We start from the raw sequence: 17594 nt of genomic DNA, 5'->3' as shown, positions 1-17594 counted from the left end.
AGGGAAACTTTTAAGACTAAAATAACAGAATAGTAAAATCCTTTTAAAAATATCATTCCAGAGCGGGAATCAAAAATAAATTATTTAACAGAAAATAATAAGAACATACTCTCAATACTAAGAAAGTATATTTTGAGACATTTCTAAGATAATGTAAGTAGATAAAAGGATGTAATAATTACACTTATCTCTCTCTACAGCGTGAAATGATACTTCGGTTGGTTGGTTTGGAGTTTTAACACTATTTTTCATTACCGAGTCTATATGAGACACGCATTAACATGTTAAAAAGTAGGATCCGAACTATATGAGGTACTATCGGTAATCGAACACAAGTTTGCTGTTCCAAAGGGGCGGGTGCTAAGCATATAGCTACGATGCTTCGGAATATGAACAAAATGTATGTCATATCGAACGAACCCATCACGGCCTTCAATAACTGCTATAGAATGCACGGTGTGGAGAAAAACACATTGATTCTCCTCTTCGGATATCGCATGTCAAAACGCCTAAACATGTTGCCACAACCATTTCTGTAGCCGCAGGATCGCTGGTGTACGAATTGCTGAGTAAGCAAGGACCACATGTATTTAAAGAGAGTGATTAGGTAAACGTACACAACAAAGAAGCAGTGGAAAAAGGTAATTCATCCAAGAATTGCTGGACTTGTGTATCATATGCGGCGTAATTTGCCCTGTTTGAAAATGCTTCCTTTCAGTAAAGGCAGAAGTGCTACAAACTCCAAAACCTCAGGGTTGTAATGATATCTGGTCAACCTCCCGTTAATGTATATTAGATACGAGAGAGAAAAGAATCAAGTTGCCCCTTCCAAATCATTACTCTCGGTACAGAACTAATGTGGTGATATACTCGCCGCGTTACGAATGCAACTATCATGATACAAACAGAAGTGAAATTCATCACAAGAGAGGTGGATGTCATGTCATATGGCCCACCCACTATGTGCGACATTTTATGTACCATTTCAGTCGCAGCCAACGATAGTGTGCAGTCAAAAAGACCGTCAATAGATGCTATGAAAAATACCTCGACACTTCAGACGACAGTAACTGGTACGTGTAGACCAGGGCCGTATTTAGGTAAGTGCTGTTCTGTGCTTGAGCACAGGGCGGCAGAATTGGTGTCGTCCCACTTGCGACAGGAACTGTTAACTGTCCTATGAGCGACCGATTCGATCTGTTAACTGCCCTATGAGTCACCGATTCGTTCACACTAAGATAATGGAAGAAGATATGGTTCTCTCTTCTTTAACTTGTTTCATGCTAATGTGACTTAGAACCCAACAAAATGTACTATAAAAAATTTCGCTCTACCTGAATTTAATACGTGAGAATGCTCTCATTACATTAACAATATTTTATACGTTTTTACTAATATTATATTTTTGAATTAATTTCTATGAATACACTGACTATATCAAGGGGGAAAACTAGCTAAATATTTAGCTCTGCCTTTGTCTAATATAATTAAAGCTCTGCCTTTGTCTATGATTCTAATATAATTAAAAATTTCATGTTAAAATGATGAGGAGCATAAGTTTAGATTGAATATGTTTATGGCATAAGAAAGAAATCAGAAAGAGGCAGGGGCGCCCGAAGAAAATTTTCTAGGGAGGGGCATCTTCATGGTTGCTGTATCACGTCTGGTATATCTGGTATTTAATATACGTGGTTTTCTTATTATGTATACATTTTCGTGAGCTAGGGGAGCCCCATCGGGCGACCATGGAAAGAGGGTGTTCACCACTTGAGGATATCAAAGAAATCTGAAAACACGGTGTATTCGAAGAAATTATTACACAAGTTAGAAATCTCTCGCAGGACTTAACAGTTCGTCTAGTTATAAGGGATTATATCAGATTGCTATACGACAAACAGAGGAGGAAGGCATATTAAAGCAATTAGTTTACGTTTTAGTAGCTTACAATAAGGGAGAAGGTAGTTTAAAGAGTTTGTTTACCTTTTGGATTGTTTAGGTTGAATTGCATTGTAATTTGTGGGATTGGTTGAGAATAGCCAATCAGATGTAAGGGATCTCAAAATCTGTCTTTTATCATTGGCATTTTTTAAAATTTTATTCACAGTGCCTTAGGAAGTCTGAAAAGTAGATAGTTGGTTAAACTGTTACACGTTTAAGTTTTTCAAAATAAAATATATTTGATATGTTTTATGTCAAATCTAACTCAAAATTAAAGTAAGTTTTATTTGCACTCACAGTAGAGGGAAAAAATATTTGACGAACAGTATCACTGGCACGTACATATTTCATACCAAGGTTGTTCGGGCGCTAATAACGCCAGAGGCAAACATTTTTATGAGAAGGAATCATATCATTTTCCATCATCTCAATGTAAATGAATCGGTCGCACATAGGACAGATAACAGTTCCTGTCGCTAATAGGACTGTCGCTTCTGGGACTAATTCGCAGAATTTAGGGGGCGGCAAAATTTATTTTTTTTTTAATGATTCACAATAAAGTAATATTTAAAAGTAGCAACCCGCAGAGTCGCGCGCAAGCGCGAGAAAATATGTCAATGTGTTTAATTCGCTCTAATTTCAGAAGTTACTAATTAGCTAGCTTACCTGATTATTTTTTAAAATGTTTCCCCCCTTCCTAAGGGATGAAGATGTGCTTGAACATCATGAAGACTGATACCGTTAAACTCAGCGACCTCAACAGTAATAGAACCTATCTGTCGTTTTTGATTACTTTTAAATCTCGACCCCTCCCTGGGGAGTGGAGTATGACGCTGAAATTGAATTGGATTAAAACTGTCACTATTCATCTCAGTGACCCCAAAAACTATGATTTCAACTCTAATATTGGCCATTTTCGATTATTTTTAAAATATCCCCATGTTAGTCTTAGGAGGGTTTGCAACCCCATATCTCAGCTCAGGTGTGACCTAGGGACCTCAAATAAGTTATTTGGATCATTTCTCTGAGAGCTTTAAGACATATTAAAATTTCATATTTCTATATATTATGGTTCTCGAATTGAAAGGAGCTACAGACAGACATTTTTTTTTTAAATATTTTACTATTACAATCATAAATCTAAATATTTAAGAAATTCAATCATAAATCAACTGAAATTATAAAATATAAAAATTACACAACGGCTTACTAAGAATTAATAGAATGCATTTTCTCTGGACAGTAAAGTAAAACCCACATGAATAAATTACATGCCAGTATTGAGAAAATGTGTTCTCAATGGAAAGGTGGTTAAGCTCGTTGCCTTTTAATCAAGGAGCTGGTATGTTTGCAAAATCACAGCTTGTTTCCTTGTTTAAGACATAAGTTTGTTCGGGGAGGAGGGCGGCAAATTATTTTGAGCACAGAGGTGCACAACATATAAATAAGGGCCTGGTGTAGACACTCGTCGATGAGCAACATTTCTGAATTCTTGCATGCGCACAAGATTTCCATCTCTAGGTCAGTACTGTGACGAAGCAGTTGCTATCCTTGACGTGCCACATTGGTGCCAAAGAACTGAATTCTTGCCAAAATTAGGAATGCGCAATATGAGGCAGAAAACTGTAAGAAAAACAATTAGTTCGGTGTGTGCAATGGTTACAATAATGTATTCAATATGTAGAAGAAAGATTTAGACATCAAATAAATTTACAGTAAGCAAAAAAAAAAAAAAAACAAACAAAAAAAAATGTAGGTGGCACGCACCAAGATGCACATATCTTTGAAAGTGTAAAAGAAACTCCGTAGACTGAAATATTTACGCTATTTCGACATTATTTCAGCAAAAATATAGAGTTGTATATCACAAAAGGAAATATTCCTCATATTCGCGTCTAAAGTATATAACAGGTTCTATAATTGGCATAAGCACGTGCGTGGGCAATATGCTTTGATTTGGCAATTTACTATTGGTTTACATTTTTGCGCGTGAATGGAAAAAAGTGTAATTATACAATTTACAACTGAAGAATAATAAAATTAAAGAAAACTTCTTGCTTCTCAAAATTATTTCAAAGTTGTGGAAGATTCATTATGGCAATGATGATGCACGGACACCTCAATACATAAAAAATATCTCATCACAGGTTCTCGATATGAATACATTATCAGATATATTAAACATATTATGATTTACATGCATCATATCTTGCATCGTGCAATAAGCAGGCTCATTTCAGGGCTTTGATTGGAACACTCTGAGCTGGGACGAGTGGAGGCTTATTACAGTTGATTCCAATCTCACTTCTGTGCACGCATCACAAAAAACAAAACACTGAATTCATCACCATCATTTTTAATATGGTGCTATCATATTGTCCGTAGATTGTTTAGCAAACATTGGCATTTCAAAATATCGCCACCAATAATCAAATATTGTTGACTAGAGTTTATTTTTGTGGATGAATCCCCGAAAAGTATGGATGTTGGGAACAACATGGGGCCTGGGGGCAAAATTCCCAGAATCTACTTATATTCAACTTTGTCACTGCTTGCATGGGGATCACATGTCTAATAACCCAACACTTGCTCTCACATTCGCCCCAGCTCAATTCAAAAGCAGGTTGATGCAGAATGAGTTTTTCCTACATTTTCACGCGCTATATTCCCCAAAAGTGCAGGTTTTTTTTTCTTTGCATACAGTAAGAACAATGTTTCCGTTACGACATATTTAAAAAAATCATAGACATGATATATGTTTTCTACTAAAATGCCATTCTATCGTTTGACCATAATTTACATGCTTTCAGTATCACAGCATTTTCCAAATATGATATGTAGTACTACTACACATCACATCAACATTCTAAATATACAAAACAATAAACACCTGTTGGTCGTGTCAACATATTTACCAGCCGCTGAATATCTATACGCGCTGTAGTGATAATCGCTTTCAAATTCAACTTCCTATCATCTGTCACTAAGTACGCCTCTCCGTCTTCGACGGATGACAAAGTTTACGTATCACGTTGTCATTTTAAGCTGCTACATTCCTTTCCTGCATATTATCTTGTATGTACGCTATTAAGGTTTCATTATAACGAGTGGCGGCGATTGGGGGGCAAGAGGGGGCAGTTGCCCCCGGACTTTTTTGAAGTGACCCCTTAATGTATATAGTTTCATTTGGAAATGTGAAGTTTTTGTATGTATTACTGGTTCATAGAAAAAAATGGTGACATATAATATTTGCCGTTGCTTGCGTACGTATTGATTATTTGTCTTCCCGTGGAGAAAGCTACACGAATTGCGTTTTAATTGCAATTCAAAACAATTAATATTGCAATTGCGTAATTCTTTAAATGTAGTAGGATGTGCTAGTAGTATTGACTGTCTTTCGTTTTCTAAGAGTAATAACATACCTTTAATGGAATGTGTGGAATTTCATAAATATAAAAGTTGTTCATTAATCCCCTAGGTTTAATGTAACATACAAAACAAGCCTCAATATTCATTACTATGATTGATGATATCCTTTCTGTTTATTTGTTTGGAAAATTTGTTATTAAATAATCTGGTCACACAATTTTCCAGACAGTTTTAAGATGTTCATGAGCAAGGAATCAAGCCTCTTCTTACACTTTTGTTGTTTAGAGTACAAAGGGCTAGTACCTACTTGCGTTGCTCTTGTCAGTTTACTTAATAAAATTAGAAATGCAATATACGGTATTGTAACTGAAAAAGATAGTATTCTATTAATTATACAACCTTTCGTCAAACAGTGTTACAAACAACCAGGAAAACTAACATTGATATACAAATATTCAGATCATGTCTCGCCCTCCCCTCCCCCCCCCCCCTTTTAACGTCCAATCGCATTCACTGATAAATTATTTCGTGTCAATCTTTTACTTCATTTTACGGGGTTTTGCCAAAAATTGGCTCCACTGTGCGTCGGTATGTTTCTCCTTCCTCGAGCAACTGATTCAATACTCGCAACGCTGTGGTTGCATTCCTTCTAACGCAGGCATCAGTTCAATCAAGGATACTATGTAGCCTCGATATGTCAAAATTCTTCCATAATCAAACGAAAAAACGGTCGACATGACTGACGCATTCGTCCATATGTTTCATTTCAACTGTCCGCAAACTATAGTCGAGTAAACATCCTCCACTACATAATTTCGGCCCTCGGTTACTGTTAAAGGGGTATGGCTGAAGTAAGTGATGCGCAGTATCGTTATCATGTCACTGTCCCCACGTTCTACACATTCTCCAAATGTTGGTTTGAGGAAATATCTACTTCCAGGTGTTGTAATTTTAATGGCCACCATACATTGACCTATTTAGTGATTTAATGGTTAATGAATAAAAATATACCTTACGCAAAAATACACGAAGAAAGAAAAAAAAACACTTCAAAATATTGATAACTGGCAGAAGTATCAGTTCTCCGAAAAGGGACAATAGGCTTATAAAAATATTTGAAACTATCTTAGGATACGCTTTGAATGAAAACATAATGATAAAATCTCATGAGGTACTTCATTTTTACAGAAATTTTAAACGCCTACCCGCTTAGGATACGCCCTTTAATCAAAGTGACATGATAAAATTCCAACTTGAGGTAGTACTACAGGGTAGTACTTGAGGCAGTACGTTTACTTACATGCACCCGGCAACACTGCTACTAGCAGAAATGAGTTGCCAGCTCTATAGCAGATGCTGGGAGTGTCCCGTGTTTTGATTCAAACACTGGTTCACACGTTTCACCAGGTTGGCAGCAACTTTACGAAGATTAGACGTGTTAATGTTCTCAATAGTACTGCTAATGTTCGTTTCCAGATCTTCAATAGTTCGAGAATTGTTCTTATATACCCCTTACTTTAAATAGCCCCATAGGAATGAATAGCAGTGTTGCCGGGTGCACGTGAGTAAAAATTTTATCATGATTATTTCAAATTTCGTTTTTCATTGTTTTCAGGAATTGCATAAAGTAGACAGATCCTTAACACACCTTTTGATGTACTGAAACATCAGCAGGGTTGCCAATTCAGAGTGTTAATTTATGAAAACTACGATTTCCCTAGTTCCCCTTACAGAGGCCTCATCCGATTAGTTATCGGTGGAAATGAAAAATTCTTTTTTCTGCTCCATAGTTTTCAAGCTACTCCAATTAAACAAACTGAAAATTAACAACAGAACATCCACACGTATGAGTTATGAGTCAATTTACATGGTTTGCCAAAAAATTGATTTACACCTACGGTTACATCTGGCAATACTGTGTGGTTCCTAGTGTACTTCAATCGTTGCTTCCTAGTTTAAAAATATATGCATGAACAATGTTTCATTTTGGTATAATCATTATTCGTGTATCACTTCAGGTTCAAAAGTTCTACTATCCCAAACTCCGGGTTCCATTGTAAATTGAAAACCCTGTAGTTATGATTCAAATTTATTTCAGTCAACCGCTTCCCTGTAATGTAACCACAAATAACACAACGCCGATTTCAGTGTGAAGAAGAAATATGAAAATGCCACCCTTCCTCTCTTAAAACGGAAATTTTCAAAAACGCTGGGGCACGTGTCTCCTTATTTTTAATAAGAATATCATAAGATACTGTATCTTATACATAAATTTTAACCCCCTTAGGATACATCGTTTGATCAAAGTGTCATGATAAAAACCCAGTTCAGAGTTGATATTTACTATGTTCCAACATTCATTTCAAACTGTTCAACCATTTCCCCGTGATCACAAACAACAGGCAACGTCGCTTCAATTCGGTTTTCTTTAATTTTCATTCGAGGAAGTTTTTGGATTAAAAGATCCAATATATTTCAGGCAAAAATTTTCTTGTAGGCCTTATATCTGGAGAACTACACACAGTTTTGTAACAGGACACAAAAGTGCAAAGGCTACTTGCGTTTATTTATGCTAAGCATACATGATTATTCCATCACACACATATATATATATATATCATAAATAGTCACAAAGTTTGGAGTGGCGCTGTAGACATCCGGAGTGGCACAATGCTGCCACCTGTGTATAAAACGGAAGATTCATGTAGTGTGTGTGACTGTTCATGACATATGTTGATATTGTAATGAATTCTGATGGGAGACGATTACGAAAATCGTGTAGTAGTAATTGCACTACACAAGGTCGGGAAGACAACAGGTGAGATTTTCAACCTCCTGAAACCCCTACAAATCAGCAAGAGATTCGTGTATCGCGCCATACTGCGATACACCGAGACTGGAACGGCAGCTGACCGCGCAAGGAGTGGCAGACCACGAACTGTACGAACCCCGCAGGTCCACAAATCAGTCGCAGCAAGAATTCGAAGAAATCCTGTTCGAACACAAAGTGTGATGGCTGCTGAGATGAACATCAGCAGAAATTCCATGTCTCGTGTGCTCAGGAGTGACCTACATCTACGGACGTATAAGAAGCAGACTGATCACTTTCTGACCCAAACATTAATGTCGTAGAGGGTCCTTAAATCAAAGAGACTGTTGTGGCGTTACGCCAACAATCTGCACAGAAAGATTCTGTTCACTGACAAAAAGATGTTTACAATTGAGCAGCCCTACAACGCCCAAAATGACCGTGTGTATGCCACGTCATCTACTGCAGCTGCTGAGGCAGCTCCAAGGGTTCAGAGGACACATCCTGCCTCAGTGATGGTTTGGTTGGAAGTGAATTACTCAGGCACAACCCAGCAGCATTTTTGCGAAAAAGGTGTTAAAACATCTGCCAAGGTGTACCAGGACACAGTGCTAACACCTATAGTGAAACCATGTTCCCTGGAGAAAGGTGGACCTTCCAGCAGAATTCCGCTCCAGGCCACAAAGCGAAAACAATCCAGAAGTGACTGGCACAGAACGTCCTCGATTTCATTTCTACCGCTAATTGGCCTTCTAGCAGCCCGGACCTTAACCCGTTGGACTACGAACTTTGGGCAGTCCTTCAGGCAAACGTCTGCCATAAACGGCATCTATCTGCCGACAGTCAGAAACAATCCTTGACCAGAGCAGTGAACAATTTTCCCATGGACGTTGTGCGTAATGTCATTGACCAGTGGCCGGACAGACTTCGTGCCTGCATCAAGACCAAGGGGGAAAATTTCGAAAAATGATTCGTGCGTCAGGTGTACAACATATCAATGTAAAACATGACAAAAGTAAATTGCCTTGGTGTTAATACTCTCTGTGTTATTCACATTCAAACTTGTGACAGTATTTATGATATAACTAGGCATATATATATATTAGGGTATTGCAAAAAAATTTTTTTTCGAATATTTATTGTGCCCCCCTACCATATTGTTACAATTACTGAGATAAAATTGTGTGCTAGTTTTCAGGTCAGTAGGCCACGTTTTGACCCCCGCCCACCTCAAAAATAGTTTTCAGTTGAAAGCGCACATTCATAACACGAAGTCACGTTTTTAATGTTTTTGCTTTTTTCTTTACAGATTATAACCAAGGCAGAAATGAGTAAAAGTATAGAAAAAGAACCACCTCAGGACGCGGTTTCTCCAATTTTATCCACACCAAACGACCAGTGCTTCGAAAGGATGACAAACAAATGTCTGAAGCATGGCTCTTAGGTAATTTATTGCAAGATTTGACCCCGAGAAAAGAATCTCAACTGCCCACCAATGGGGATGTGCTTCGCTACTTTCTTTTTCTCAATCATGGACCCATGCAGAAACATAAAAGAGATAATGTTATAGAACACGTTATTCTTAAGGCTGAGCAATTTTGGGAACTTTCTGGCATTCCTATCACTGCTATCAAACCAGGGCATTCCAAAGCAAAACTGAATAAATGAGAATCTGCGGAATATGCGATATGAGAATCTGCGGAAACATAGAACAAGAAAGAACTTTCCAGCTGAGTGTGAAAGCTTTCTCAGATCTCTTCGTCCACTCTTTGACATAGCGCACGACAATGCTATTTCTATTATCGAATATGACAGATGTAGAACTAGGAAAATGGTTCTGGAAGATATGTACTTCTTAAAAGATCAACCAACATGTCGGAAAACTGAGTTAGGTGGTTTTGACAAGACACATTTTGCGAAAGTTATGAGAAAATTATCTCATCATGAAAAGGAAATTGAGCGTGCTGCGAGGGAGAAGCGTCGCCAAGAAGAAGCTTCAACAAAGATAAGCACAAGCACTATCCTGTAACTTGATGAGATCGATAGCCTTGATTCAAGTGATTCGGATAGCTTGGAAGTTGAATCTGAACCAACTGACGATCCTCTGTTTGTATTTCCATCAACAAGCAATGGTGCAACTGGTACAGGTACTGTTCGTAGAAAAAGTGCATTCATTGATTTGAAACTACCCAGAAATCCATTTATTAGCCATATCATATTAACTACAGGGGACAGGCTTAATCTGTCAAGTGGTCAACGAACAGCATTCATGGGACCAATTCTTACAAAAGGAGTTCCATTGGAAAAAGCTACTCTTTCAATTAAAAGCACATGGAGAACAGGTAAAGAAGTTAGGAAATCATTAGCGCAAACAATTAAGACTAGTTCATAGCACCGAAGCACTCAACACTACATTCGGATGGTAAATTGGTTCCAGACATCAAAAAAGAAAACAAAGAAAGATTAGCGATTCTGGTATCTAGCATTCCAGGTTGTGAAGAAGGCAAAATTCTTGGTATCCCAATAATTACAAACAACAGGTGAAGAACAAACAAGAGCTAAGTTTTCCCTTGCAAATGAGTGAAATGTTTCAGATAATGTAAGATCCCATGTTTTTGACACTACAGCTTCGAAATCAGGATGGAAAAGTGGAGCTTGTGTTCGGTTGGAAAACCTCTTTGACAAGAAATTGTTTTTGTTAGCTTGTCGGCATCATATATTTGAAACAATCCTAAGTTCTTTTCACAAAGAATTGTTTGGTGCAACATCAGGTAATGAAAACTCCGAGTTTATTCAATTCAGAGACTCTATTTGGTTAACTATTAACACAGAAGCTGGTTTTAGGACCCTGGAAATCAAAGACAGGAGTCTGAAACTTACTATGAAAAATTCTAAACAAGCACCAAAGAGAGTACTTTCTACTTGAAATGAAAATAACTTGCTACCTTGTGATGACTATCGGGAGTGTGCTAAATTGATGTTGATACTTCTGGATGAGACACCTGAAAGAGGAATACACTGGCTGAGACCAGGAGCAGCGCATCATGCTCGATGGATGTCATCCATTTTGTATCCTGCAAAGATGTTTACTTTCAGTGCTCAAGCAGGATATGACAAGGACATGATTAGTAAACTCGAAGCACTATGTAAATTTAATGCCCTATTCTGCGCTGTAAACTGGCTCTCTTCATCCATTGGGGTCGATGCAATTATTTCAAGCTATGGCAAGACTTGAACAAGTATTGCAAGTATGATCCACAAGTTGCAAATGCAGCCATAAAATTCATGGAAAGGCACTTCTGGTATTTAACCGAAGAATGTGCGTTGTTCACTCTATTTTCGAATAAACTTTCCTCTTCAAAACGACAACAGATTGCTCGAACATTACTCCCAATTCCTCAGCCAAAAAAGAAAGTTCTAAAGGGGCCATCCATTTTTTCCTATTCTTAGCCAAAGTACAAAACTATCATCCCTTATTGGGCCTAAATTCTGGTTTTTGTTTCACAGCATGGGAATTGACGCCGACTGGCTAGGAAAACCTGTTAGTGAGTGGCACAATGTTCCCGATTACCAAGAAGCTGAGATATATGTGCGGTATGTCAAAGTGGTGAATAATCTGTCGGAACGGGCTGTGAAACTAATCCAAGACTTCTCAACAAGTGTTACCAATGAAGAAACACAAAAACATTTTTTATTGCACTTGGTCGAATATCACCGCATACAAATCCCTAACTTTCGAAAAGAGACATTAAAGAAATTGACATTGTCTTCCACAAAACCTTAAACCAAGTCATTTGATGTGATTCTCTGTATTATGTAGTACTCTATTGCTAAAGTTGGCCTCCTCTGTATAAAAACAAGTCTTATACAAGTAAAATGCTAAATTTTTAATTTATGTAGAAAGATAATATTTTAAAAGCAATACATCTCACTAAAAGTATCACTGCAAAAACAAAATTAAGAAAATTTTAGCAAAAATCCTCCTATCGTAAAAATCATTTCACTTGAAAATGGAATCTAAAGTTTAAAAAAAAAAAAAATGCAAATCTATAATTTTAAGATATTTAAAGTTCATAAGGATATATGTATAAGTTAAGTAAATAGTTAATCGTTGTTGGGCGGGGGTCAAAACATCACCAAATGACCTAAAATTTGGTATGCATTCAGATTTTGCCAGTTGAAACAACATAGGAGGGGGGCACCATACAATTTTTAAACTTTCAATTTTTCCATACTTACATGCAATGCCCTAATATATATATATATCCTAGCGAAACTTAGATCAAATTTAAACATACTGTTTCAGAGATGAAACATTCACAGATGATCTATCGAACTACCTTCCAACTGTATGGATTCAACACTTTCGTTGAGGCATACTTGTTTGCTTTCTCTCTGTACAAACGACATCAACTAGAAAGAATTACTTAAAAGTACAAGCATAAAAGTAATTTTTAAAAAGATGTGATAAGATATACCTGATATTTTTTTCTTGATAGTGATTCTACACCGAGCTTGATTCGTAATTAATCTTAATGGAGTTAGATTTTCATCTTTCGTGGATTTTGCTTCAATGCGAACAGTCTGCCATTCAAGTTCTTTGAAAATCAATAATTCGCCTCGTTCGGGTTCTTTTAATCTTGTCATTCTCAAATCACTGCGCTGCCATGAAGGTGATCTTGACTCTACGAGTATCCGAGAAACCTAGAAAGAATTTAATAATAATAATAATAATAATAATAATAATAATAATAATAATAATAATAATAATAATTACTTACATGTTTACATAGTACTTTTAGTCACTAGTATTATGAAACGTAATAGCAACCTTTGTTGATCTTATTATGTATTACTTCTGGGTCCTCTCTCCTGTATTTCATGTTCAATTATTTTTTAGGTCTATCACTTGACATATTTTAATAAGATAACTCGAGTTGCACATGTATCACATTCCAGGGTTCTGACTTATTTGGCGAGTACGAATTCCTGACTTTTTCAGGCTTTTTAAATGACGTTTTACAAATTTCTGGGTCTATATGTGATGTAAAAAAAAAAAAAAAAAAAAAAAAAAAACACACACTTTTTCCCGACCAGAGGGTTCTTTATCTAGGATGCATGTATATTGTGTGTAGGTAGAGAAGTTTTGCAAAACATACTAATTTATTTTATAAACTTTTTCCTACCAAATAGCCGGCTGAGGCAAAAAGATAAATGGGTTCTGAGAAGTAAAACTTCAGTAATATGAGCCTGACTTGGCCTAACTATCTCTAATTTGTTGAGGGACGTCACGTGACAATCACATGGCATGATATCATAGGGGTCAATGCCCTATTGATTTTAGCAGGGCTACCTTGGCTCACTCCCTAAATTTCAGGAGGAGTACATAGGACCACTTCATAAATTTTGAAATCGCCAAAACCAAAAATCCGGTATGGTAGTGTAGAACCGGTATCTCTAAGTTTGGTGGTTTACCTCGTTCCCTTTTATGGGTAAAAATTTGCCAAAAATGTTTATTTCGAAGGTTTTTGACCTATTTGGTCCTCTTTGATGAGGCTTTGAGTTGATTTTGAGTTTAACGTCCCGTTCAGCAGCGAGGCTATATGAGACGTGGACCTACTGATTAACGTGGAATCCGAACCACATGATTGATGAGGCTTTGTTACCTTATATGGTTATATGGGCAAGAACAGGGGTTCATTTCCTTTCATAAGACATGGTATATTCATGCGTCCTTCTTTAAATATCGGGAGAGATACGTAGAACCAAACTTTAAATTTGGGAATTGTCAAAAACCGAAATCTGCTAAATGCTCTTAAATATATACCACTGTAAATTTGAGTGGTCTATCTTGTTCCCTTTTATGGATACAAAATCACCAAAAATTCAAAATCTGGAAGTTTTGACCTAATTTATACCCTTTGATGAAGGTTTATCATGATTATATAGATGAGTACAGGGGTCCAATATCTTTTGTAAGACATTGCTACATTGATTCTACCTTTCAAAATTGGGGAAGTGGTACATAGGCCACCGCTTAAATTTGATAAATGCCTTAAAAGTAAAACTTGCTACATGTTCTCTAGCACTAATTTTCTAAGTGTGAGTGATCCTGCTTATCCCCTTCAATGGATAAAAAATTACCAAATAGTAGCATCGTCATGTGTTTGCCACGTCATCGGTTATTGACTTATCTTTCTAGATGAAGTTTTACAACAACATATGGTTTCATGGTCGAATACATGGATAATTCTCTTTTTATACATTAACCTTTCATTTGGCACTGTTACTCTCACGCAACATCGCATTCTATTGCGTTATCCGTACGAATTATAACTTCAGTGATCATCTAATTGGCATTATTGCGTTCATACAATATTCATATACATGATTTGCGGGTCACTTGTTTAGATATTTCTAATCTTCGTCAACATGGAACAGTTAAATTTACTATTGTAGAAGCTTTATCTCCTACGTTCCGCGGAAGTTGTTTTTTCATTTTTTTTATTTGTGGTTACTTGCTCTGTAGAAATATATTTCAACGAAACTGCTGCTAATTACTGAAAATATTATGATATTTGACCATAATAGGGCAATGCTGCTCAGTAGCAACACAATAAAACCCATTTTATGGCAATGTTGCTTTGAAATAAACATCCCGTATTTTGTAACCAGAGTACAATATTACTTTAAAAATTACGAAATTATGATCAGAAAGACATGGTTCAACCATAAGAGCAAACTAAACATTTTAAGGGAAATGTTATCAATGCTTGCTCATTAAAGGGTTAATGCACTTGTTTCCTTCTATGCGTGTGTATATATATAAAAATCAAAATTTGGAAGTGTATGATCTTCTCTTTGATCAGGCTTTATAGTATCATATGCTTATATGGTTGAGTAGAAGTATCAATTATCTTTCACAGAACATAAGTACATTCATATTTTCCTTTCAAAATTTGGGAGGATACATTGGCCTACCTCTTAAATTTAAGAACTATCAAGTAACACATATTGGTAAATGTTCTCTACGACCTGAATATATACTTTTGTGAATTTTAGTTGGTTCTCCGTATCATCCTTTATGTGTACAAAGTTGTCGAAAATGTAGTCATACAATATGTAATCAAAAGTATCCAGACACATGGCTGAAAATGATTTACAAGTTCGTGGCGTCCTCCATCGGTACTGCTGGAATTCAATATGGTGTTGGCCCACCCTTAGCCTTGATGACAGCTTCCACTCTCGCAGGCATACTTTCAAACATGTGCTGAAAGGTTTCTTGGGGAATCACAGCCCATTCTTCACAGAGTGCTGAACTGAGGAGAGGTATCGATATAGGTCGGTGAGGGCTGGCACAAAGTCGGCGTTCCAAAACATCCCCAAGGTGTTCTATAGGATTCAAATCAGGACTCTGTGCAGGCCAGTCCATTAAAGGTATGTTATGGTCGTGTAACCACTTCGCCACAGGCCGTGCAGTATGAACAGGTACTTGATCGTGTTGAAAGATGCAATCGTCATCCCCGAATTAATCTTCAACAGTGGGAAGCAAGAAGGTGCTTGAAACATCAATGTAGGCCTACGCTGTGCGAGTGCCACGCAAAACAAGGGGTGCAAGCCCCCTTCAAGAAAAACACGACCACACCATAACACCACTACCTCCGAATTTTACTGTTGGCACTACACACGCTGACAGATGACGTCCACCAGTCACTCGCCATACCCACACCCTGTCATCGGATTGCCACATTGTGTACCGTGATTCGTCACTACACACAACGTTTTTCCGCTGTTCAATAGCTCAATGTTTACGTTCCTTACACCAAGCGAGGCGTCGTTTGGCATTTACCTGCGTGATATGTGGCTTATGAGCAGCCGCTCGACCATGAAATCCAAGTTTTCTCATCTCACGCCTAACTGTCATAGTATTTGGAGTGGATCCTACTGCAGTTTGGAATTCCTGTGTGATGGTCTGGATAGATGTCTGCCTATTACACTTTATGACCCTCTTCAACTATCTGCCTTCTCTATCAGTCAACAGACGAGGTTGGCCTGTACGCTTTTGTGCTGTACGTGTCCCTTCACGTTTCCACTTCACTATCACATCAAACACAGTGGACCTAGGGATGTTTAGGAGTGTGGAAATCTCGCGTACAGACTTCTGACACAAGTGACACCCAATCACCTGACCACGTTCGAAGTCCGTGAGTTCCGTGGAGCGCCCCATTCTGTTTTCTCACGATGTCTAATGACTACTGAGGTCGCTGATAATGAGTACCTGGCAGTAGGTGGCAGCACAATGCACCTAGTATGAAAAACATGTTTTTGGGGGTGTCCGGATACTTTTGATCACATAGTGTACACATGCATATGGATACATATAACCATAAGGTTCCATTGTCTTTCATTGGACATGGGAATTTTACAAAAATTTTAATTGGTGATTTTGACCTCATCTAAGATGAAGAACTTTATATCATATAATCATACGGGTGAGTGCATGTCTTACTGTAATGTCGTTGGTGGAAAGTCACCTTTATTGAAATCTGATTGGTAGATCCTTACCTCTAGCTTCAAATTTAGGGTTTGAAACCTAATACGTAATTATTGTAACTTATTGATCTACATCAACAATTTCACACTTTGAATCTTAGAATTCTAGTTCCAACTCATAGCCTAAGGTCACTGGTAGAAGTTATTCTAGGTGCAATCTGATTGGTTAATCATTTTCAAATATTTGTTTAAATTTTTTAAAAATGTGTTTTGATCAGTTTTGTCTATAATTTTTTGATCACTCTTTCAAAACATTTTTAATTTAGTTTGAAAACTTTTAAACCTTAGTATTGTAATTACAACTCTCAGTCTAAATAAAGCCTTTGATCGAAAATTTTAGAACTTCAAACCTGATAGATAATTATTAAAACTTACTGAAATACAACAACAATTTCACCCATTGAATCATATAAGTTGTAGTCATGACTCACAGTCTAAGATCATTTGAATATCACAGTCTAAGATCTATTTGAATAATTGAAAACCGTAAAACGTTCTTCCTATCACAAAATTTTTGCTTGTCAATGTTTGTTTGACTAAAGAAAGTAGAGTTTTTTAAACTGAAAGATTGTTTTCTAGTACCTGATAGGTAATTACTAAAATCAACTCATATACAACAACAATAATTTCACTCTTTGAACTTTACTTACAACTCATAATTTAATATCATAGGTGGAAAGTTATTTTTGATGCAATTCAATTGGTTATTACCTATGAAAAAAAAAAGCTGTCGTTTAATATTTCTAGTTGTATTCTGAAAATATCTGAGTCCTAGTATTGCACTCATAGTCTAAGGTAATTGGTGCAATGTTATTCTTGATGCAATTTGATTGAGTGGTCATTTTCGAATCTATACTGAACTTTTTAAAAACGTTTCAACATTTTTGCTTAAAATTTCTCCAGCATTGTTTGATTTTTTAGAATT

General features: G+C 36.8%; 1 protein-coding gene across 8 annotated transcripts in view; it reads right to left on the bottom strand.

Moving 5' to 3' along the window:
• Positions 1 to 17594, bottom strand: part of LOC145670290 (bridge-like lipid transfer protein family member 3B) — a 549193-nt gene that overhangs the window by 468316 nt on the left and 63283 nt on the right. For all 8 annotated transcript variants that reach the window (XR_014128253.1, XM_081738747.1, XM_081738745.1 and 5 more), the window contains exon 4: positions 12595 to 12820. Coding sequence is in view for 7 of the 8 variants with exons in the window: in XM_081738747.1 (XP_081594873.1) it covers positions 12595 to 12820 (226 nt within the window). In the remaining variant the exon portion in view is untranslated. The remainder of the gene's footprint in view (positions 1 to 12594; positions 12821 to 17594) is intronic.

This window comes from Thermobia domestica, chromosome 14 (assembly GCF_964235325.1).
Source record: "Thermobia domestica chromosome 14, izTheDome1.hap1.1, whole genome shotgun sequence".
Taxonomy (NCBI): Eukaryota; Metazoa; Arthropoda; class Insecta; order Zygentoma; family Lepismatidae; genus Thermobia; species Thermobia domestica.
This window is presented reverse-complemented; position numbering and strand designations above follow the sequence as displayed.